This window comes from Rhinoraja longicauda, chromosome 6 (assembly GCF_053455715.1).
Source record: "Rhinoraja longicauda isolate Sanriku21f chromosome 6, sRhiLon1.1, whole genome shotgun sequence".
Taxonomy (NCBI): Eukaryota; Metazoa; Chordata; class Chondrichthyes; order Rajiformes; family Arhynchobatidae; genus Rhinoraja; species Rhinoraja longicauda.
Genome location: NC_135958.1, coordinates 55,744,591 through 55,769,690, shown reverse-complemented (window position 1 = coordinate 55,769,690; position 25,100 = coordinate 55,744,591). Strand labels below are relative to the sequence as shown.

At 42.9% G+C, this 25,100-nt stretch overlaps 1 protein-coding gene across 1 annotated transcript; it reads right to left on the bottom strand.

Annotated features, from left to right (window-relative positions):
- Nucleotides 1-1,360: 1,360 nt before the first annotated feature.
- On the bottom strand, nucleotides 1,361-25,054 carry cybc1 (cytochrome b-245 chaperone 1). Its single transcript, XM_078401823.1, has 7 exons — nucleotides 24,977-25,054; nucleotides 20,029-20,178; nucleotides 18,185-18,226; nucleotides 13,152-13,225; nucleotides 10,542-10,638; nucleotides 6,312-6,456; nucleotides 1,361-3,031 (listed from the first exon to the last, which is right to left on the bottom strand). Exons 2-7 carry the CDS (start codon nucleotides 20,114-20,116, stop codon nucleotides 2,905-2,907), a joined length of 573 nt encoding a protein of 190 aa, XP_078257949.1. The 5' UTR covers nucleotides 20,117-20,178; nucleotides 24,977-25,054; the 3' UTR covers nucleotides 1,361-2,904.
- Between the last annotated feature and the right edge of the window lie 46 nt (nucleotides 25,055-25,100).

The window sequence follows — 25,100 nt, the reverse complement described above, 5'->3', positions numbered from 1 at the left end:
GTGAATAACTTAAAAAATATAACACCAATTTAAATAAAACTACCATTTTTACCATTAGAGCGACGACGGTGAATAAGTTGGGCCTAAAAATGTTGAGCTATCTTGTACAGTTTTGGCTGAAGTTCAGTCACAAACAAACAAACAAACGAGAGTTTTAGTATATAGATTATATAATATAAAAAATATATAAATATATAATTATTTAATCGTATAATTTATATATATATATATATATATTATAATTATTTATATAATTTTCCTAATGTGTGTGTGTATGTGTGGATGTATTTAAGTTTAATTAGATTAACTTTCTCTTTGAAAAAAATATATAACTCCTATCTTTGAAACAGAAAGTTCATCTATTTAAACTTGAAAATGTTCCCATTAGACAAAATCTGGTGCTCTTAATGTCTTTTCCATCGTTTGAACAATGTTTGAGCCGCACACCTCTCTGTGAAGATGATTAATGTTTGAAAAGGTCCATACAGATTAAGCTTATTAAAGTATGTATAATGTGCTTTAATTAAGCATTAATATACACACAAACAAATGTTATTTAACTTAACTTTGGTCTCACTTAGTCATCAATTACATTGCAAACTGTCAAGATCGAATGTAGTATTTAATAGGTCCAGTGAAGAGTGAGAAAAGGAGAGATGAGAGGAAGAAAGATAAGAGAAACAAGAGAGAAACAAGGAACTGCAGATGCTGGAATCTTGAGCAAAAAAACAAAATGTTGGAGGAACTCAGCAGGTCAGGCAGCATCTGGGGAGGAAATTTACAGGTTACATTTCGGGACTGAAGAAGGGTCCCGGCCCAAAATGTTGTCTGTCCATTCCCTCTATGGTTGGCGCCTGACCCGCTGAGTTCCTTCAGCACTCTTTGTTTTGCTTAGGGAAGCAGTACATCCACTCGACTTGGGTGAAGTGGGGCAACAGGTTGTGGTAGCAGGCGATTGGCCTCACCAGTCACTTCCGGAACCACAGTCACCAATCCTCCAACTGAAAGTGAAGTCATGGTCATCTTCGAACCCGAAGGACGAACAACAACAACAGCAGGAGCTTAATGCTGTTGAGTGAGCATGCAAGCAATATCCATTAAGCAGAATGCAATGTTCTGATCATGGTCATGATGTGTAATCTGTTAAACAAAAGCTACATTCTTCAAAAGGTTAAGTATTGTTTAAAGATATGAGAGGAGTTGTAATTTTATAGCTTACAAAACCGCTTACCTGGAGCATGTCTTCAATATTGTAAAGGTTTTATATTAAAAAATATTTGTAAACTTTTATCCTTACACAATGAGTTTTATTTAAAGGATTGAATATGCAAACAATTCAAAATTATACACAAAATTGCTCCAGATGCTAGAAATCTAAAATATAGTTATTAAGCTGTAATGTTAACCCCACAGATAATGCTTGACCTAAGTTTACTACTGAATGGTAGTTCTAATAGGAGCTGGACTAAAATGGTAACTCCATAATATAAATAAGGGTTTCCAAAACAAGACAACTCCCACATAAAACTTATTAAGCAATTCACAATAGTTTCAAAATATTAGACAAATACTCAGCATTTAAACCATGCTAATTTCTCATCTGTGTTTTTGACTTTGTTTAAGTTGAGTTTAGTTTATAGATACAGCATGGAAATAGTCCCTTCGGCCAACCGTGCCCGCGACGACCAGTGATCCCCGTACACTAGCACCATCCAACACATTAGGGACAATTTACCATCTTTACCAAAGCCAATTAACCTATGAACCCTTGTGACTTTGGAGTGTGGGAGGAAAGAGGAGCACCTGGGGAAATCCAACGCGGTCACGGAGAGTACTTACAAACTCCTTACGGACAGCACCCATAGTCAGGATCGAACCCGGGACTCTGGTGGCAGCAACTCTACCACTACACCACTGCTTAAATAGCCAAAGAATACAACACAATTATATGAATAATTTTTCACAAGAAACCCTGGAAAGAAGCTTGAAGTGGAATGTTTAGTTTTGTTTAGCTTAGTTTAGAAATACAGCATGGAAGTAGGCCTACTGAGTCCATTGATCACCAGTACACTTGTTACACGAGTTTCGTATCCTACTCATCAAGGCAATTTACAGATGCCATTTAACCTACAAACTTGCAAGTCTTTGGAATGTGGGAGGAAATTAGAGCACCCAGAGAAAACACACGAGGTCACAAGAACGTACAAAACTCCACACAGATACCATATGTAGTCAGGATCCAACCCGGTTATCTGGTGCTGTGTTTCCATATTATATCTCCTTTTGACATAGGAGATCATTTGGCCGATTCAGACTATGTTAGCTGTCACAGCAATCCCATTCTCCCGCGAATCAACTCCACCCTGATCCTTCTCCCACCCACCCGAGGGTGATTTACAGCAACTGATTAATGTACCAATTAACACCTCTTTCGGGACCGAGGGAGGAAACTGGAGCAGCCATGGGAAACCAACGTAGTCACGGGGAGAACATGCAATCCCCACATAGACAATGCTGAAGGACAGGATTGAACTTGCGTCACTGGTCCAATGAAGCAATCAAATACTAAACTAGTTTCTCCATTCCAGTTCTCCCAGACATCTATTATTTCTGACAGTTTGCACTTTTATAGTACACTTAATTAAAGCAACAAACTGCTCAACTAAGTACTCCATATTAACATCAAAGGAATGTGAAGATGAGAGTTTATTTCACCAGGGAAAATGTTTGCCCCATAGCAGGTCATGAATAGTTAGACACTTATTGATTGCTATGTATTCTCACAACTGGTATGTTAATAGATGACTTCTTTAAATGTTCCACAACTCTGTCTGATGTTAAAAGTCTTTGGTTTTCAATTGGTTGTGTTCTTAATGTCTGTGAACTGCTTTCGGCCATTAACCTTCAGTTCTTCTCATTGTCACTGCCGGTATCATCGCTGCTGTCTGGAGATAATTCCGGTTTCTCATCAAGCGCAGGTTTGTTAAGGTTTAGAAAGGTCACGATAAGTTCTGCTATGGCACCGACATCACTGTGAAAAGAGGAGGAAGATGACAAATTCGAACCACAAACATTATGTTGAACAGTACATTTAGGGCAGCAACTCAAGCCAACTAACTAGTTTTCTACAACTCCCCGAAAGCCATAACATTCTGATTAACCCTTGCCTTTTAGCGGTCAAGCGTGGCCAAACAAACCTCTCACTTTTATTTTAAGACTTTTTTGAAAGATACAGTGCAGAAACTCGTCCATGCCACCCAATATGCCCCATCTACACTAGTCCCGCCTGCCCACGATTGGTCCATTTACCTCAAAACCTTTCCTATCCATGTCCCTGTACAAATGTCTTTTAAATATTGTTTACCAAAACTTTGGAGCCACATTTGAAGCAGATCTGGTCTTCATACTATAGAAAGAATGTGTAGGCTTCGGAGAGGCTGCAGAAGTGGTGTTGAAACAAGGAACTGCAGATGCAAGTTTACAATAGAAGACACAAAGTGCTGGAGTAACAGCAGGTCAGGCAGCATCTCAGGAGAACATGGATAGGCGACGTTTCGGGTCAGGATCCTTCTTGAGACTGATCACTAGGATGTGGTCTGTATTGGAGGCTTTTAGTTTAAGTTTTTGAGATACAGCATGGAAACGGGCCCTTCGGCCCACCAAGTCCGTGCTGACCAACGATCAGTCATACACTAATTCTCTCCGACACACTGGACAATAAGCGAGTTTGGTATCTCGACTGAGCATGCATAGGTCGCAGGGGCAAAACATTCTCACCGGCTGATCATCTGCGTGTGTACAGACCTGCGTTTCATCCTTATTTTCCAGTTTTGCTTCGTAGAGGTATGAAAATACTGCTTTAAAAAATATTAATTAGGTGTATTTATGGTTAATTTGTACAAGACTACGATGATTTTGTCGGTTTTATTGCTTTCTGCTTCGGTGAGTGAGCAAGATCGTTACGATTTTCTTTTGCATTATAACCTGCTGCTCCGCAAGTGGGAATATGCCGCACTTCCCAAACCATGAGTTCTTGGTTTTCCCGGATTGTCAGTGATGCAAAAGAAAAACAAACGCTTGAGTGAATGATTGATTGCTGCTTTGTGCAGGCGGTGGCTACAGTCAGCATTCAGTGGAGCGGTTTGACTGATCAAACCCTCCCTATAATATCACCTGGTAGACACAAAATGCTGGAGTAACTCAACAGGGCAGGCAGCATCTCTGGAGAGAAGGAATGGCTGGCGGTTCAAGTCGAAACCCTACAGGAAGGGGAGAGGATTAAGAAATTGGAGGTGCAAAAGGACTTGGGAGTGCTGGTTTTGGGCAGTTTTGGGTGCCACGTCTGTGGAGGAATGTGCTGGTATTAAAGAGGGTCCAGAGGAGATTTGCGAGGACGATCCCAGGGATGATTGGTCTAACGATGATGAGCAATTGATGGCACTGGGCCTGTACTTACCTGAGTTGAGAAAGATGAGAGGAGGTCTCATAAGTGAAAGGAGCAGAATTAGGCCATTCGGCCCATCAAGTCTACGCCATTCTATCACGGCTGATCTATCCCTCCTAACGCCTTCTTCCCATAACCCCTGACACCTATATTAATCAAGAATCTATCTATCTCTGCCTTAAAAATATCCATTGACAACTTCCACAGCCTTCTCTGGCAATGAATTACACAGATTCACCACCCTCTGACTAAAGAAATTCCTCCATATCTCCTTAAAGGAACATCCTTTAATTCTGAGGCTATGACCACTAGTCCTAGACTAGTGGAAACATCCTCTCCACATCCACTCAATCCAAGCCATTCACTATTCGGTAAGTTTCAATGAGGTCCTCGCTTAGCCTTCTAAACTCCAGCGAGTACAGGCCCAGTGCTGTCAAACGCTCATCGTATGGTATGGGAGGTCTCATTGAAATTTACCAAATGGAGAAAGACCTGGTGGAATGGATGTGGGGAGAATGTTTCCACCAGTGGGAGAGTCTAGAACCAGAGGGCAGAGCCTTAGAATAAAAGGACATAACTTTAGAGAGAGGTGAATCTGTGGAAGTCAGTGCTAAAGATTGCTGTGGAGGCCGTCTTTGGGTATTTTTGAAGTAGAGATTGACAGGTTCTTGATTAGTACGGGTGTCAGGCGTTACAGGGAAAAGGCAGGAGAATGGAGTTGAGAGGAAAAATTAGATCAGCCATGATTGAATGGCAGAGTAGACTTGGTGGACCAAATTACCTATTTCTGCTCCCATGACTTATGAAGTTATAAGCCATAGTTACTGGTTAGCAACTCTGTAAACCTAAAGAAAAACAATTGATGTTGATTCGAAGAGCCCAGCTAAATATTCTAGAATGGATTAGAAAATATTTTTATTTCAACTCCTCTCTGAACTGTGTGCTTGAATCGTTATCTCTGCTCTGCTCAATGTTGTGTATAAGCTTTAAGAATTTGTGGATAAGGAAAAATACTAGTCCAGATGCAATACTGTATTTACGTGGCATTTGGACAAGACACAAGAAAGAGGGATATAGACCATTGGCAGGCAGGTGGGATCCATTTAGATTGGTATCATGGTCAGTACAGACATAGTGGGCCAAAGAGCTTGTTACTGCATTGTTCCATGTGCTATGTAATGCTGGAAATATATATTTTTAAACATTGTTTTATTTGTTGCTTGGTTACCAACCATAATAGTTCTTTTGGGGAAATAAGGATTTATTAAGGTGGTAAACGAAATGGGGGGAAAAAAATTAATTAGCAAGAACTTCTAAAGTTAAGTGATTATTTTAGCATGGGTCTGAGAGATAATACTGAAATAAACCAATAAAATCCACAAAGTGCAGGAGTAACTCAATAGGTCAGGCATTATCTCTGGAGAACAAGGATTAGTGACATTTCCGGTTAGGACCCTTCTTCAGACAAATCAGTTCAGGCAGCATCTCTAGAGAACATGGATAACATGTAACATAGAGAACATAACCCATTCCTTCTCTCCAGAGATGCTGCTTGCCCGCTGAGTTACTCCAGCTTTTTGTGTCTATCTTCGGGTAGATAACGTTTCGGGTCAGGACCCTTCTTCAAACTCAAGAAGAGTCTCGACCTGAAATGTCACATATCCATGTTCTCGAGGGATGCTGCCTGACCTGCTGGGTTACTCCAGCACTTTGTCTCCTTTTTTATATACCAGCATTTGCGATTCCTTGTTTCCACATTCCTAAATAAACCACACTTTTTTCTATTTCTCCAACACACGTAAACATAACTTGGATTAATGTATTTCACAATCTAGAAAGTCCAAAGAAAGATTTTTAAAAATATTACCTTTTATTTCCTAGCACTGCGCTTTGGGTAAGTGGGTGTGAAAATCCAGTTGCAAACTTCAGTACTACCACATAACCTTTGCCCAAATAGCGGATCCTCTCCTCCTCCACAGACACGTCACGAATATGTTGAAGCTGTGCCACGACTATAAACAAACTCCTGTGAGTCACTGAAACAGTACGAGCAAATAACTCATACCACAAAATGAGTCCACAATCAATATTTCTTGAATATGGTGGTGCAAGTGGCTCAAGATGTTGCATTAACATGAAGTCTGCCTCAGAGGTGTATCGGATCATGAGGGGAATTGATAGGGTGAACACTCAGAGACTTTTACCCAGGGTAATGGAATCAAGAAATAAACATAGGTTTAAGGTGAGGGGGGAAAGATTTAAAGAGTGACCCAAGGGGGCAACTTTCTCCACACAGATGATGGTGGGTATACGGAACGAGCTGCCAGAGGAAGTTGAGGCAGATTCTACAACAACATTAAAAAGACACTTGGACTGGTACATGCATGGGAAGGATTTAGAGGGATTTGGTCACCCTGTTGATCTTTTGAGTGGAGGAAACTGGAGCACCTGTAGAAAACCCACGCGGTCGCGGGGAGAACGTACAAACTCCATACCCATGGTCGGGTTCGAACCCGGGTCTCTGGTGATGTTAGGCAATAACTTTACCGCTGTGCCGGCCATTAATTCTACTCAATGTCAGCAATTCATTCCACTAAGTTAAGATTTGACAGTAAAAATGAAAATAATACTCATTTGCTTCCAATTTATGCCTAAAAATTACATGACGTATTCAACAATATTTTGCAGAGCTGCATTCGCTCTCCAGCATGTTTGTTCAGAACTCACACCTATAATCAACAATGCAGCCACACATGGTAACTAATTTTAACCTAAATCGAAGATGTTGCCAGGACTCAAGGGCCTACGCTATGAGGAGAGGTTGAGTAGGCTAGGACTCTATTCCTTGGAGCACAGGAAAATGAGGGGTGATCTTCTAGAGGTGTATAAGATCATGAGAGGAAGAAAGGGTTAATGCACAGTTTTACCAAAGTAGGGGAATCAAGAACCAGAGGAGTGTAAGAAAATAACTGCAGATGCTGGTACAAATCGAAGGTATTTATTCACAAAATGCTGGAGTAACTCAGCAGGTCAGGCAGCATCTCAGGAGAGAAGAAATGGGTGACGTTTCGGGTCGAGACCCTTGAGTTACTCCAGCATTTTGTGAATAAGAACCAGAGGACATAGGTTTAAGGTGAAAGGGGAAAGATTTAAGATGGGGGGGACGGGGACTTTTTACACAAAGGCACTGTGGCATAGAGGGAGAGTTGCTGCCTTACGGCACCAGAAACACAGGTTCAATCCTGACTGAGTGCTGTCTACATGGAGTTTTTATGCTCTCCCTGTGACCATGTGGGTTTTCTCTGGGTGCTCTGGTTTCCTCCCACATTCCAAAGACATGCAGGGTTGTAGGTTAATTGGCTTCTGTAAATTGTCCCTAGTGTGGGAGATAGAACTAGTGTATGGGTGATCGTTGAACGGTGTGGACTCGGTGGGCTGAAGGGCTTGTTTCCACATTGTATCTCTAAAAGTAAAGCTAAAACTATATGTAACAAGCTTCCAGAGGAGGTATTTGAGGCAAGTACTATCACAACGTTTAAAAAAAACATTTGGACAGTGCATGGATAGGATAGGTTTAAAAGGATATGGGCCAAATGCAGGCAGGTGGGAACAGTGTATAGGGCATGTTGGTCGGAGTGGGCAATTTGGGCTGATGGGCCTGTTTCCACGCTGTATAATTCTATGACTGTCCCTGTCCAAAGCCATCATCCCATCCTGCCTGAAATCCGCAACAATAATCCCACTGCCAAAGAAACCAGTCATCCGTGATCTCAACGACTACCGTCCTGTTGCACTAACCCCAGTCATTATGAAGTGCTTTGAGAAGCTGGTCCAGCAGCACATCAAAGCCAGCCTCTCAGCCACTATCGACCCACACCAATTCGCTTACAGATCAAACAGGTCTACAGAGGACGCCATTACTACTGCCCTACACACCGCACTGACCCATCTTGAGCGGCAGGGCAGTTACGTGAGGATGCTCTTCATAGATTATAGTTCAGCATTTAACACGGACAGACTGGTTTCTAAACTATCTGATTTAGGACTCTCCCAATCTATCTAACTGGATTAAGGACTTCCTGACCAATCGGCCCCAGATGGTCAGATTAGGCCCTCACACATCCTCCACTCTCACAATCAGCACCGGCTGCCCACAAGGATGCGTGTTGAGCCCACTTCTCTACGCCTTTTACACCCATGACTGCACCCCCACTCATCCTACCAACACCATCATCAAGTTTGCGGATGACACGACTGTGGTTGGACTCGTCTCAGGAGATGACGAGACAGCCTACAGAGATGAAGTCCAAAAACTGATAGGATGGTGTGCGGAAAACAATCTGGCTCTGAATCCTTCCAAGACAAAAGAACTCATAATAGACTTCCGAAGACACAATACGGGCTACACACCACTGCATATCAGCGGGGTTTGTGTGGAAAGGGTCCCTGCCTTCAAGTTTCTGGGCACGCATATTGATGAGGATCTCTCCTGGACCACAAACACCATAGCGGCAGTCAAAAAGGCACAGCAGCGGCTCTACTTTCTGAGGATCCTCAGGAAGAACAACCTGCAAGAGCAGCTGCTAGTGACTTTCTACCGTTGCACCATCGAGAGTGTGCTGACGTACTGTATTTCTATGTGGTACACCAGCAGCTCAGAGGCAAACAAGAAAGCCCTTCAGAGGGTCATCAACTCTGCAAAGAAAATCATTGGTTGCCCACTGCCCTCTCTAGAGGAACTTTACTCCCTCCGCTGCCGCAACAGAGCAGCCAACATCCTGAGGGATCCTTCCCACCCTGGTCATCAGCTGCTCCAACTGCTGCCCTCTGGTAGACGGTTCAGGTCCATTACATCACGGACTAATAGACTCAAGAACAGTTTCTACCCCAGTGTCATACGTGAGCTGAACACTGCCAGACACTCACATAAAACTGAATGGAAGGAACGGAACTGATCGGAACACTGTCAGTTACTTGTCAGAAAACATAAGCCTCAATTTAATACAAGTTTACATTCTACTGCACTTATATTGCTTAACATTTGCTAAACTTATTACATGTTACAACCGACCGCACCTTATATTTAATTACATTATTTCTTTTATTTATTTTTTAAAAACGGCACTTGCAATATGTTAGCTCTCATTGCTGTGCAATAACTTGCTGTCTTGATTGCACTGTACACTGCCTCGACCGTATTGTAATTGTTTTGTCTATATTGTATTAGAAGTCAGTTTGTTTAATTCAGTAGATTAGGTTTAGCTTGTTATGGATAAAGGTTTGTCCTTTGTACTGTCTGCTGTGTGTGATTGCATCATCTGGACTGCTTTAATTTCGCTGTACTTTGTGTAGTGACAATAAAGGTTTTTACAATTACAATTACAATATGGGCCAAATACAGGCAAATAGGTTGAGGCATCTTGGTTGGTATGGATGAGTTCGGCTGATGGGCCTGTTTCCGTGCAGTATGTGTCTAAGAGGCTACATTCAATGTTGTGGACGTTCACGATCAGATATTAGTATATACACAAAAAATCCAATCTTTAGATTTAAATTTTTAGATTTAGATTTAGAGATACAGCGCGGAAACAGGCCCTTCGGCCCACCGAGTCCGTGCCGCCCAGCGATCCACGCACATTAACACTATCCTACACACACTAGGGACAATTTTTACATATTACCCAGTCAATTAACCTACATACCTGTACGTCTTTGGAGTGTGGGAGGAAACCGAAGATCTCCACGGGGAGAACGTACAAACTCCGTACAGACGGCGCCCGTAGTCAGGATCAAACCTGAGTCTCCGGCGCTGCATTCGCTGTAAGGCAGCAACTCTACTGCTGCGCCACTGTGCCGCCTCTCAAGATTAAATCTCTGTTTTAATCTTTATTCTATCTTCAATAATTTGAAAATATTAATACATAAATGTCTGGCATGAACTAAAAAACATTTAATTGGAACAGTTATTCCAATTAATCCTGGAACAGTTATTCCTTTCACCTCGACATACTTTTAACATTTCTGCCATTCGGTTCAAAACATTTTTCACTAAGGCCAAAAAGTTACTTGAAATAGCAGATACCAATTTGCCACTGACCTTGCTCGTGACAGTTAGTCCACATGGTCAATATCCTTGTATAAAGATTGAAATTTTTAAGAATTGCAGTCCCTTTAATCTTGTCAAACACAACTTCCTGGAAAGCAGAAAAGATAATTGTATTAAATAAATTGAAAAACATAAATGGTAACTCTGAAGGGTCCCAACCCGAATCGTCGCGTATCCATGTTACTTGGGAGATACAGCACGGAAACCGGCCCTTCAGCCTATCAACGCTGTGCCGAATAACGATCACCCTGTACACTAACACTGTCCTACACACGAGGGACAATTTTACAATTTTACCAAAGCCAATTTACCTATAAACCTGTACGTTTTTGGAGCGTGGGAGGAAACCGGACCATCTGGAGAAAACCCACATGGTCGAAGGGAGAATGTACAAACTCCGTACAGACAGCACCCATACTCAAAGATCGAACCCGGGTCTCTGACGCAAAAAGGCAGCAACTCTACTGTACTCCCCCTGTTCTCCAGAGATACTGCCTGTCCCGTTGAGTTACTCCAGGACTTTGTGTCCTATGCAAGATTTTAACATCTGCTGTTCCATGTGTCTGCATAAAACATTGTGCCACATTCTTATTCCTGCCTTTTAATTACAGAGTTCAACAACCTGCAAAGGTTTCATTTGGCGAATGCAAAAGTTGGTGCTCTGTATAACTCAGACTATTTTATGTACCATTGCTTTGCCAATATGCAGATAACATTTCACATCAACATGGCAGCACAGCAGTAAGGTTGCTGCCTTACATGGCTAAAGACCTGGGTTTGATCCTGACTATCGGTGCTATCTATACGCAGTTTGAACATGCTCCCCATGACCTCATGGGTTTTCCCCGGATGCTCCGGTTTCCTCCCACATTCCAAAGAGATATAGGTTTGTAGGTTAATTGGCTTCAGTAAAGATTGTAAATTGTCCCTAGTGTGTAGGATAGTGCGAGTGTATGGGGATCGCTGGCCAGCGTGGACACGGTGGGCAGAAGGCCCTGTTTGCAAACTGTATCTCTAAACTAAACTAAATTTACGCAATTGCTAAATATTGACCTTGCAAACAAACTGATTTAAACTGGATAGACCCACAAAATGCTGGAGTTACTCAGCGGGTCAGGCAGCATCTCTCAAGAAAAGGAATAGGCGACGTTTCAGGTCGGAACACTTCTTCAGACTGAAAGTAGAGGTTTCCAAGATGGACTTGAGATGAGTTGTCAAGTCATTGCACAGGGATGTATATTCATAGAAATGGTGGTTAAAACTCAGGTTAATTTTTCAGTTAATTTTAGGATGCCTCTAAAGAATTTTGGTTGCTTCAACTAAACATGATGTTGGTATTCACATTTTGCGATTACTAAATTCAGCTAAGAGTTTCAATAAAGAAGAAGAGGATTGGACTTTTGTGCCTTCCATCACAGTGAGGAATGTGGGGAATCCGCTGTGGTGGATGTTTATGTTAACTTTTATGTATTTGTGTGTCTAGTTACTTTTTTTTCATATGGCTGTATGGTAATACCTTAATTGGTACAATTGGTACAATGTGACAATAAAAGACCTTTGAAACCTTCGAATTGAACCCACCAATATTAAGTGTTAAGGAGATGTGAGGGGCAGGTTTTTTTATTTACGCTGAAAGTGGTGTGTGCCTGGAAATCGTTGCCAGGAGTGGTGGTGGACGCAGATATGATAGTGACATTTAAGCTTTTGGATAGGCACATGGATATTCAGGGAGTGCAGGCAGAGGAGATTAGTTTAACTTGGCATCATGTTTCGCATGGACATTGTGGGCTGAAGGGCCTGTTCCTATTGAGGGCGTGCAGCGCAGGCTTACTAGGTTAATTCCCGGAATGGCGGGACTATCATACGTTGAAAGACTGGAGCGACTAGGCTTGTATACACTGGAATTTAGAAGGATGAGAGGAGATCTTATCGAAACGTATAAGATTATTAAGGGGTTGGACATGTTAGAGGCAGGAAACATGTTCCCAATGTTGGGGGAGTCCAGAACAAGGGGCCACAGTTTAAGAATAAGGGGTAGGCCATTTAGAACTGAGATGAGGAAAAACTTTTTCAGTCAGAGAGTTGTGAATCTGTGGAATTCTCTGCCTCAGAAGGCAGTGGAGGCCAATTCTCTGAATGCATTCAAGAGAGAGCTGGATAGAGCTCTTAAGGATAGCGGAGTCAGGGGGTATGGGGAGAAGGCAGGAACGGGGTACTGATTGAGAATGATCAGCCATGATCACATTGAATGGCGGTGCTGGTTCGAAGGGCCGAATGGCCTCCTCCTGCACCTATTGTCTATTGTCTAAAGTTCTATGCAGTGGCTTTTGAGAGAGCAATTGCTAATGAGACCCAACACCAAAAGGAAAAGTCAAGTGCGAGAGGCATCCTAAAATTAACTGAAAAATTAACCTGAGTTTACCACCATTTTAAACTCTGAAGTCACAAGATTTTTTTAAACATTTTTCAAAATAAAGACCAAATACTCGATCACTTTAATTGTATAATTTCTCAAGTTGCATAAAAGCGATTTGTAACAATAGATTCACTTCACAAGAGAAATAGTGAAGGCAAGCTCTAAATAGACAAGTACTTTCCTACCTCCCAGTCTTCCAAGTTTTGGATGGCCACAAAAAAGCACCCAGCCATGTAGAATAATCTCCATGCCCAACCGTCTGAAAACAATAAAGAAATACTTTCCTGTGATCTTGTTCAGTGTTTCATAAGTGATCTTAGGTTATATTCAGCAACAGAAATATGCAGTCAGAACATTGCCTGATGTAATTATGAACTGTCTTCCAGTCCCGCGAAGCACAAATGCCAAGACGTTTTAGTTTAGTTTAGTTCAGTTTATTTTAGTGATGCAGAGTGGAAACAGGACCCTCAGCCCAACGAGTCCGCGCCGACCAGCGATCCCCGCACACTAACACTATCCCACACACACAAGGGACAATTTACAATTTTACCAAACAAAATAGCCTACAAACCAGTATGTCTTCGGAGTGTGGGAGGAAAACGGAACACCCGGGGAAAACTCAAGCAGGTCACAGGGAAAACGTACAAACACCATACTGACAGCATCCGTGGTCACGTTCAAAGCCGGGTCTCTGGAGCCGTAAGGCAGCACTCTATTGCTGTGCCCCGCACGGTAGCGCAGCGGTAGAGTTGCTGCTTTACAGCGAATGCAGCGCCGGAGACTCAGGTTCGATCCTGACTACGGGTGCTGTACTGTAAGGAGTTTGTACGTTCTCCCCGTGACCTGCGTGGGTTTTCTCCGAGATCTTCGGTTTCCTCCCGCACTCCAAAGACGTACAGGTATGTAGGTTAATTGACTGGGTAAATGTAAAAATTGTCCCTAGTGTGTGTAGGATAGTGTTAGTGTGTGGGGATCGCTGGGCGGCGCGGACTTGGTGGGCCGAAAAGGCCTGTTTCCACGCTGTATCTGAAATATGAAATATAATATAATATGAAATGTTCTAGTCAAAATAATGCCCTGTTTCCTTTAAAATATGTTTTGAATATTTTAGCCCAACATACTGTGCAGGTTTAATTTGCACCATTCTGTACATAGAACAGGACAGCAGAGGAACAGGCTCTTCGGCCCTTAATGTCAGTGCCGAGCATGATACTACAACGGGACCCCACCACTGGCCATATCTTCCCATCCCCTCCCCTTTCTGCGATCCGCAGAGACCGTTCCCTCCTTAACTCCCTGGTCCACTCGTCCCTTCCTACCCAAACCACCCCATCCCCGGGCACTTTCCGCAGCAACCGCACGAGATGCAACACCTGTCCCTTTACCTCCCCCCTCAACTCCATCCAAGGACCCAAACAGTCTTTCCAGGTGAGATAAAGGTTCACCTGCACCTCCTCCAACCTCATCTATTGCATCCGCTGCTCTAGATGTCAACTTATTTACATCGGCGAAACCAAGCGCAGGCTCGGCGATCGCTTCGCTCAACACCTGCGCTCAGTCCGCATTGGCCAAACTGGTCTCCCGGTGGCCGAGCACTTCAACTCCCCCTCCCATTCCCAGTCTGACCTTTCTGTCATGGGCCTCCTCCAGTGCCATAGTGAGGCCCACCGGAAATTGGAGGAACAGCACTTCATATTTCGCCTGGGCAGCTTGCAGTCCAGTGGTATGAACATCGACTTCTCCAACTTTAGATAGTTCCTCTGTCCCTCTCTTCCCCTCCTCCTTCCCAGATCTCCCTCTATCTTCCTGTCTCCACCTATATCCTTCCTTTGTCCCGCCCCTCTGACATCAGTCTGAAGAAGGGTCTCGACCCGAAACGTCACCCATTCCTTCTCTCCTGGGATGCTGCCTGACCTGCTGAGTTACTCCAGCATTTTGTGAATACCCAAGATAAGCTAACCTCATCTACTTGTACATGATCCATACCCCTCCATTCTCTGTGTATCCAAGTGCCACACTAAACGCCCCTTAAATGCCGCTATCTTATCTGCCTCCATCATCCCAGGCAGCACGTTCCAGATCCCTCTGCATAATAATCTTGCCCCGCACATCTCCGTTAAACATTGCCCCTCTCACGTTAAAGGTGTGCCCTCTAGTCTTTGGCATTTCCATCCTGGGAGAGAGGTTCTGACTCTCTACACTATCTGTGCCACTAGAATTGTCAAGTCCAACTCGAGTCCAAATGACTTCCCATCCAAATTTAACCCCTGCTTTCACGCAGAGGGAAAATGCCAATTGAAAACCGACCCGAGATCACAGACATCCAGTGCATCGATCTACAGCCACCAGTGTTGCCCGTACACAGACCAATCCTCTTCCGTACCTTTTCCTCTAACTTATACCATTTGTTATCGAGTGATCTCACAGCATTGCATGTTCTTAGATGTTTGTGGTCCATGTTGAAACATTGCAAACAATGGGGCGGCACAGTGGCACAGTAGTACATTTGCTGCCTTGCAGCGCCAGAGATCGATCCCGACTACGGGTGCTATCTGTACGGAGTTTGTGCGTTCTCCCCATGACCTGCATGGGTTTTCTCCGGGTGATCCTCGGTTTCCTCACACACTCCAAAGACGTATAGGGTTGTAGGTTAACTGGCTTTGGTATAATTGTAAATTGTGCCTAGTGTGTGTCGGATGGTGTTTAATGTGCGGGGATCGCTGGACGTGCGGACCCGGTGGGCCAAAGGGCCTGTTTCGATGCTGCGTATCTAAGTTAAACTAAACTAAAAGCTGCAAGCAGTAAGTGCTGTGCATTACATGTGAACACGGATCTTGGCCCGACATGGTCACCTATCCATGTCCTCCAGAGATGCTGCCTGACCTGCTGGGTTACTTTGTGTCCTTGCTGTACAATATGTTATTTAGCAGATGTGCGGGCAAGTGTTTTTACACCGAGGGTGGTGGGTGCCTGGAACACGCTGATGGTGGTGGTGGTGGAAGTAGATACGACAGTGGAGTTTAAGAGACCTTTTGCTCTCTAGGGCTGTAGCGAACATCCTGTCTGGCAACATAACAGTCTGGTTTGGGAACAGCTCTGTCCAGGACAGGATGGCCCTGCAGAGAGTAGTGCGTTCGGCAGAACGCACCATGGGAAGTACACTCGCCCCCCTGCAGGACCTATAGGTGCAGATTGAGAGCAAGCAAAATTATGATGGACCCCTGCTACCCCAGCAACGGACTGTTCCAGCTGCTACGGTCAGGCAAATGCCTCCGCTGTCATGCTATGAAAACGGAGAGGATGAGACGGAGTTTCTTCCCACAGGCCATCAGGACTGTTAACTATTATAACTCCAGGGACTAAATTTTGTCTTCTCTGTATTAACTTTAATTTATATGCTGTAACTGTGATTCTTTTTTTGCACAATCCGCAGGCATTGCCACTTTCATTTCACGGCACATCGTGTATGCAGGGAATGGAGGAATATAAATCATGTGCAGGCAAATGAGATCAGCTTAAGTTGGCATGATGTTCGACATGGACATCGTGGGCTGAAGCACCTTTTCATGTGCTGTACTCTCCCATGCGTTATTACTGTTTCTAGATGACACTCAGTGCTGCCACAAACAGGACCTTTACAAGTACAATGGAGCAAAATGCCATCTACACACTATTCTTTTAAAATCGGTTTAATTTAGTGATACAGTACAGAAACAGCCCTTCAGCCCACCGAGTCCGCACTAACCAGCGATCACCCCGTACACTAGCACTGTCCTACACACTGGGGACAATTTACAATTTTTACCAAAGCCAGTTAACCTACAAACCTGGAAGTCTTTAGAGTGTGGGAGGAAACCAGAGCACCCGGAGGAAACCCACGTGGTCGCGGGGAGAATGTGCAAACTCCGTACCCGTAGACAGGATCCAACGCTGGGCTCTGGTTCTGGGAGGCAACAACTCTACCGCTGTGCCACCGTGCAACCTATTAATTCTACACAATGTCAGCAATTCATCCCACTAAATTATGATTTGATGGTAAAAAGGAAAAAAATACCCACTCCCTTCCAATTTATGTTTAAAAATTACATGACTTTTATTCAATAATATTTTACAGCTGCATTCTCTATCCAGCATGTTTGTTTAGAACTCATACCTATAATCAACAATGCAGCCACACATGGTAACTAATTTTAACCTAAGTCTAGGTTAACCATCTATTCATTGTTAATAATTACTCCCACAAATGATCAGACAACGGAGGAAGAACATGGTTCAAAACTGCACTTTCCCAGAAGAGGTCGATTTATTAACCAACAGATAACATTTTGACAACATGCTCTGCACAAGCACTTTATCACTTAATGTTGCCATCACAACGATTTAAACAGAGGTCAGTGGAGATATTCCTGGTCGACATTTGACCTCTCTGTACCACATGGTTACGTGACACATCGGAAAATTAGACCAGTCGGAGCAAATATGTAAACGGAGGCACAAGGAACTGCAGATGCTAGTTTACAAAAAATAACCACACAAAGTGCTGGAGTAACTCAGAGGGACACGAAGAGTCACTGGAGAACATGACAGGTGACGTTTTGGGTCGGGACTCTTCTTCGGACTGATTATGGCGGTGGGAGGAGGGGGTGGGGAGGCTCTGACCTGCCCTCTCCTCTCTCCAGCTTTCTCATCCCTGCACCCCCACCACAATCATTCTGAAGAAGGGTCCCGACCCAAAACGTCACCTATCCATGATCTACGGAGACGCTGCCTGACCCGCTGAGTTACTCCAACACTTTGTTTTTTCGCGGATGTAAATGGACTTGCCCAATTTTGATCTATTTGAATGAATGGATTTACATCCACCAAAGGCAGAAAACCTTTCCGTTTTAATCTTTTTCACTGTTTATTTTACTTGACGCATATTTTGAATCGAAAATTGAACAACCCACCTAATAAAAGCTTTCTGAATTCTACGGAAAAAAAGAACATTAATTATATTGTCATATAAACCATTCCTGTTTCTTCTCTCTAACACTAATGTGTGACACTTATTTATGTCATCAATCTATTATTTCTTTCAGGTTTGCTTTGATTAGAAATGATTTCAAATAATTACTTGTTTTCATATCTGTAAAACAACAATCGTATTGAATTATTAAATTATTAGATAAGTATATTATATTAGTATATTATACAATTAGATTCTGATCTTTCTTACCTGTACTGTAGTAGGCAGCAGCTAAACCAACAGAACCAATTCCTGCAGAACAGAAAACAATGTTAATTTTCCTCTTTTCTCTTATCCCTAACCAGTCTGAAGAAGGGTCTCGACCCGAAACGTCACCAATTCCTTCTCTCCAGAGATGCTTTTTCTTTTATTTTTGAAAAGCATATGTACAAATAGAAATAAAAGACACATTTGTTACAGAGTTCTTACATAGCTTCAATTTTTAAATTTTTAAAGAGAGAAAATAAAAAATAAAGAAGAAAGGAAAAAAAAACACCAAAAAAAACTATAAACTATTGAGAAGAGAGAATAAGAGGATTAAAAAAAAGATATAACTATAAAAATTAAAGGGAGTAGATCCGGGAGACAATAACCACAGTTGTACATCCAACCCTTAACTCAAGTTTCAACTTTTAATTTCCAGAGATGCTGCCTGTCCCGCTGAGTTACTCCAGTTTTTTGTGTCTGTCTTTATCTTAATTTTATGACTATTCACTTCATCATTAAAAAAACTTGTAATGCCTCTATAAGACTGATACAAACTTTTGTTAGTATACAATAGTTTGTGCAGCTGGGAGAACCACTGCCTCACAGTGCTGGAGACCCAGGTTCGACCCTGACCTCGGGTGCTGACTGTGCGGAGGTTGTACGATCCCCCATGGGTTACCTCCAGGTGCTCCAGTTTCCTCCCACATCCCAAACATGTGCAGGTTTGTACACTAATTGGCTTTTGCAGGGAATGGATGAGGAAATGGGATAACATAAAAAGTGTGCAAACGGGCGATTGATGGTTGGCGTGGACTCGGTGGGCTGAAGGGTCTGTTTCCACGATGCAACTCTAAACGGTGGCACAGCGGTAGAATTGCTGCCTTACAGCGCTTGCAGCGCCGGAGACCCGGGGTTGATTCTAACGACGGGTGCTGTCTGTACGTTCACTTCGTGACTGCATAGATCTTCTTTGAGATCTTCAGTATCCTCCCACACTCCAAAGACATGCAGGTTTGTAGGTAAATTGGCTTGGTATAATTGTAATTTGTCCCCAGTGTGTGTCAAATAGTGTTAATATGCGGGGATCGCTGGTCGGCGCGGAGTGGCGGACTGGAAGAGGCCTGAGGCGGAAAGGTCAGTAAGGGAAGGGGAATTAAAGTGTCTGGCAACCGGGTGATCACGTTGCCCAAGGCAGACTAAGCAGAGATGTTCAGCAACACGATCGCCCAGTCTACGCTTGGTCTCGCCAGGAGTCCACATCTGGAACAGCGGATACAGTAGATGAGGCTGGAGGGGTGAGAGTGTGAGAATTGGTTTCTGTAAAAATTGTGCCTAGTGTGTAGGATAGTGCTAGTGCACTGGGTGATCGCTGGTTGGTGCAGACTTGGTGGGCCAAAGAGCCTGTTTCCGCACTGTATCTCCAAAGTCCAAGGTTTAAAGATAAAGCATGGAAAAAGAACCTTCGGCCCACCGATTCCACGCCAACCATTGAACTAGATCACACTGGTTTTATGATTCCCACTTTCTAATCCACTCTCTTCACACTGGGGGCATTTTACGGAGTCCAAGGAACCTACAAACCAGCACGTCTCTGGGAGATGGGAGGAAACTGGAGCACCTAGAGTTCACAGGGAGAACATGCGAACTCCACTCGCACAGCATCCGAGCTCAGGTTCGTACCAGGTGCTGTGAGGCAGCAGCTCTACCAGCTGCTCTCAAAACGCAATACATTCAGTAAAACAACACTGTCTTTGTACTACAGTAACATGTTGGTGTGGAATTTGAACTTCTGCACTCTAATGATTTAGAAATGAGAACACAACCATCTTAAATTACCATGCACTTACCAACTAATACAGACCAGGATCTAATACCGGGAGACCTCGAAAGGCGAAGGATTGAATCGTTTTTCTCCTCTACGACCATATATGCCATCTTACTGAAGTGTAGCACTCAGTCTATTGAATATAACTTATTAAGCGACGCTCTTAATGGACCTGTAATAGAAAGACTAAATGACACTATTGATGCACAATTGGAAAGAAGAGGCAGCAGAAAGCATTTGTAAAGATATTAGATATCCCTCTGATAACAAATGTCCTCTTTTGTCACCAGCATTAGATAATCCAATATTTCGAGAAGGCGTATGTGCTTCCAGTAAGTCACGGTTAACGTAACAGTTCATGTATTTGAGATCTTTCTGCAGCAAAATAAGACATCCATTTAATAAGAAGAGAGACACAAAATGCTGGAGTAACTCAGCGGGTCATACGGCATCTCTGGAGAAAAGGAATAGGCGACGTTTCGGGTCGAGTCCCGTCGTCAGACTGAGTTAGAAAGGGAAACGTGAGACATAGACGGTGATATAGAGAGATATAGAACAAATGAATGAAAGACATGCAAAAAAATGTAACGAAGATAAAGGAGAGAGGCCATTGTTAGCTGTGGTCTAGGTGAAAACGAGTACGGACAATGAGAACAAGACAACTTTGAAGCTAGTACAACGACTTGGGTGGAGGAGGGACAGAGAGAGAGGGGATGCAATGGTTATTTGCTAAGTCCAGTTAATGTCCAATTTTAAAATGTTGTGTGTAGGAATGTTGTCTGCAGATGCTGGTTTAAACCAAAGATAGGCACAAAAAGCTGGAGTAACTCAGTGGGTCATACAGCATCTCTAGAGAAAAGGAATAGGTGATGTTTGGGGTCAAGATCCTTCTTCAGACTGGAAAATGTTATCACTTTATGGGGGATTTAAAGACAATATAATATATTATCAAAATTAATATTTTAATTTATGCATCGCTGAAATTCACAACCAGCACCGTTCAAAGCTTCCAACCTCATGGTTTGCTACATCCCAATGTATCTCTTATAGATGTGATTGATATCACACTGGGAAATTAATCCACCTCTTCTTCAAAAAAACCTAGAACAATAAAAACTAAACATGCTATTATGGCAGCTAAATAAGGTGGGCGGTATTTATCGAAAGAACGCATTACATTGATAATCTGAGATGTTACACACATATAAACACAATTCAAGTTTTTTAACCAACATCATTTTGCCATCTGCATAATTCCAACACGGATATACAAATTCAACAACTATATTATCAAGAGTCACATGGTTGAATCATCAAATTATCTTACTTTCTATTTGAAAGACTGTATTCTACACCTCTTTACAGAACCGGTGATAGATCTCACGGGTAATGCTCGCTGGCAAATCTGCGGAAAGATTCCTCCCCTAGGGCAGTGTGTAACATAGATAGGGTGAATGCACAGAGTCTTTTTGCCCAGATGAATGGAATCAAAAACCAGAGGACATCGGTTTAAGGTGAGAGGGACAAGATTTAATAGGATCGAGCGACAACATTTCAACTCAGAGGGTGGTGAGTGTATGGAACAGCAGCCAGAGGAGGTAGTTGAGGCAGGTACTATAACAGCATTAAAAAGACATCTGGACAGCTACATGGATATCAATAGTCATTTAATAGTCATTTATTTGTCACATACACATAAATGTGTAGTGAAATGAAAAATTACCCGCAGTTCAACAATAAGACCAATAAGAATAATCAATAAAAATGCAATAACACATACAATCATAAACTAACACCAAACAAAAGAAACATCCATCACAGTGAGTCTCCTCCAGTCACCTCCTCACTGTGATGGAATGCCAGAATGTCTTTTCTCTTCCCTGCCGGATATGAAAGGTTTCGAGGGACTTGAACCAAACGCGGGTAAGTGAGACTAGTACAGATTGGGAATCTTGCTAGGCATGCATGAGTTAAGGGCCTGTTTCCTTGCTGTACGAGAACGCTCAGTGCGCTGGTCAGTGATTGTCTACGACATTATTCATCCTAATATTGATGTTCTATTAACCTTCTCGCTATGTTTGTTATTCATCTGCTATTTCACCATCTCTCTCCATGTACGTATATATTAAATGTCTCCAACTCATTGCCATCTCCGTGGTTAAATCGACATCCAGCTCTTTTATTTTTAACCTGCACGTCTTTAAGATGCGGGAGGAAACTGGAGCACCCGGAGAAAACCCACGCGGTCACAGGGAGAACATACAAACTCCACACAGACAGCTCCTGCAGTCAGGATCGAACCCGTGTCTCTGGCGCTGTAAGGCACTACCTCCACAGCTGTGCCACTGTGCCACCCAATGCGTGTGTCTCGAGGACTCTACTCCCATGTATCTCCACTTTCCCAACATTCCTCATTGTTTTCAGATATTTATTGTCATAGCTGCTTTTCCTTGCTATCTATATTCCCCCCTTTACGTCTCTAAAACAACTATATTTTCAATTATATTCTGGTCAGCCGCCACATTCCTCCATTTAAGGGTGGCACAGCGGTACAGTTATTGCCTTACAGTGATTGCAGCACCAGAGGCACGGGTTAGATCCCGACTACGGGTGCTGTATGTACGGAGTTTGTACGTTCTCCCCGTGACCGCGTGGGTTTTCTCCGAGATCTTTGGTTTACTCCCACACTCCAAAGATGTACTGGTTTGTTGGTCAATTGGCTTGGTAAAAGTGCAAATTGTCCCTAGTATGTGTAGGATAGTGTTACTGTGCGGGGATCGCTGGTCGGTGCGGACTCGGTGGGCCAAAGGGCCTGGTTCCGCACTGTATCTCTAAACTAAATTAAACTACTACTGTGTAAAATGCCTCAAGTTGATTTCTAACATTATAAGTGCTATTCAGAGACAAAGCTGGGATATTTCTTGTAATACTCTTATAAGGAAAGTATCCTGGATTCCTATCAATCTCTAAACATCCCTAAGGTCCATTAGCCAAACCGTTAATATATCTAATCTAAGTAGCAACTCCCTACAGCACACACCCTTTCACTACTTTCTACCATTCTTTTTCTGAGTATCCAATCCTTCGAATTTGCCAGATCACATTGTATTTGAATTTAATGCAAATAAGATGTTATGCCATACCTCACTTTAAACTTAATTCTTAATTCCTATCATTCTTGTTTGGAATGCATCTGACGTTAATTTTTAATGCCTTGTTGCCATTCTGATTGTATTGTGGCTCCAAAGAGACCCTCATTACTTCCGGTAATCAGAAGATGATGGTACATTGTGGTCAAAGCACTATGGGTGGAGAAAAGGAAGGCAGCATTTATCAGGAAACAATTAAATCAATAAAATCTCAGTGTTTGTTGCCCATCCACAACACTGACACACCTTCTGAGGTTAGTTCTCTGTGAACAATGGGTTCACGGTGGTCAAATGTTGCAGGAGAACTGTAATCGTGTACATTTCATGTAGACCAGAAGACATAGGAGCAGAATCAAGCCATTCTGCCCATCCATTCTGCTCCACCATTTGCTTCTCCTGCCTTCTCTCCGTAACCTTTGACTCCCTGCTAACCAAGAATCTATTAATCCCCACTTTAAAAATACCTAACGATTTGGCCTCCACAACCATCTATGGCAATTAATTCCTCATCATCTCCATTCTAAGGGCACGTCCTTTTTTTCCGAGGTTGTGCCCTATGGTCCTCGGTTCACAGTCTCCCACTGGTGGAAAAACCCTCTCCACCTGTCAGAAACAGGTTCTGACAAAAGGTGTGTGTTGACTCTACATCTCTATCCACAGATGCTGCCTGACCGACAGAGTTTTTCCAGTTGATAGAACTGCTGATGGGCGATGCTGAGAACTAGCGAGTAGTCCTGACCTATTATCTACCTCATTGGAGACCCTCGGACTATCTTTAATCAGACTTTACTGGAGTTTATCTTGCACTAAACGTTATTCACGTTATTCCCTTTATCATGTATCCATCCGTACACTGTGGATGGTTCAATTATAATCATATGTTGTTTTTCCACTGACTGGATAGCATGCACCAAAAGCTTTCCACTGTGCCTCGGTACGCAAGACAATAAACTAAATTAAACTAATCTCAACCATATTCTACACTCTGTATCTCCCCTTTTGCTCCACCTGTGGTACTCGAGTTTGAACTGATTGTATGGTACATCTGATCTGTTTGGATAGCATGCAAAGCAAAGCTTTTCACTCTACCTCGTTACACGTGACAACAATAAACCTTAACCATAATTTTCTGCTTCTGTATCTAATCTGCCGCTCCTTGGCATTTTCAGTCTTAAAGACTGAGCATCTTAGCCTTAATTTGCACCGACAGACGCCCTATCCTGGTTTATTGAGACTGAGATGTGTTGGTCAAGAGATTTCAAAAGGGAAGAATTTTTTTTTGCCCTGTTACCTCACTGTTGAGAAATAATCAATCGGAAATCAGAACTTGAGACTTGCGAGCTGTGACTTAATTGAGGAACACAAAATCAGTCATCTCACAGGGATAAGTATGCAAGCGTTGGGGAAAAAAAGACCGGCATTGATTTAATTTATATTTTAAGACAAAGAGTATAAACCAGAAAGGCGCGTCTTCTCAGGTGCAATCTTAGCAGATCCATTGAATGGCATGCGATTAGTTTCGACAACTATTTCGGATAGAAAAACACATGTAAAACAATAAGGACCAACGTTACAACTATAAAATGGAATTGCTGGTCTTTGGAAATTATACATTCTGCATTTCCTTAACACCATCCCCTTCCTTATCTCTACTCTAGACTTCCTCTTCCCTGGGTCTCAGTCTGAAGGGTCTCGACCCGAAAACGTCACCCATTCCTTCTCCTCAGAGATGCTGAGTTACTGCAGCTTATATATTTTTGTGTCTACCTTCATCTGCAAGTCTTTGGAAATGCTTCGATGTTAAGAGAAATGAAGACATACCGCCGTGTTTGCACCGCTTCCACTCTGATGAATCTGGCCGGGAAGTTTCTGAATGATATTCTTCCTCTTCCCTCTTCGCCGTGCATTGGCTGGGACTGGGAACTGCCTCCGGAAGCCTGTAACC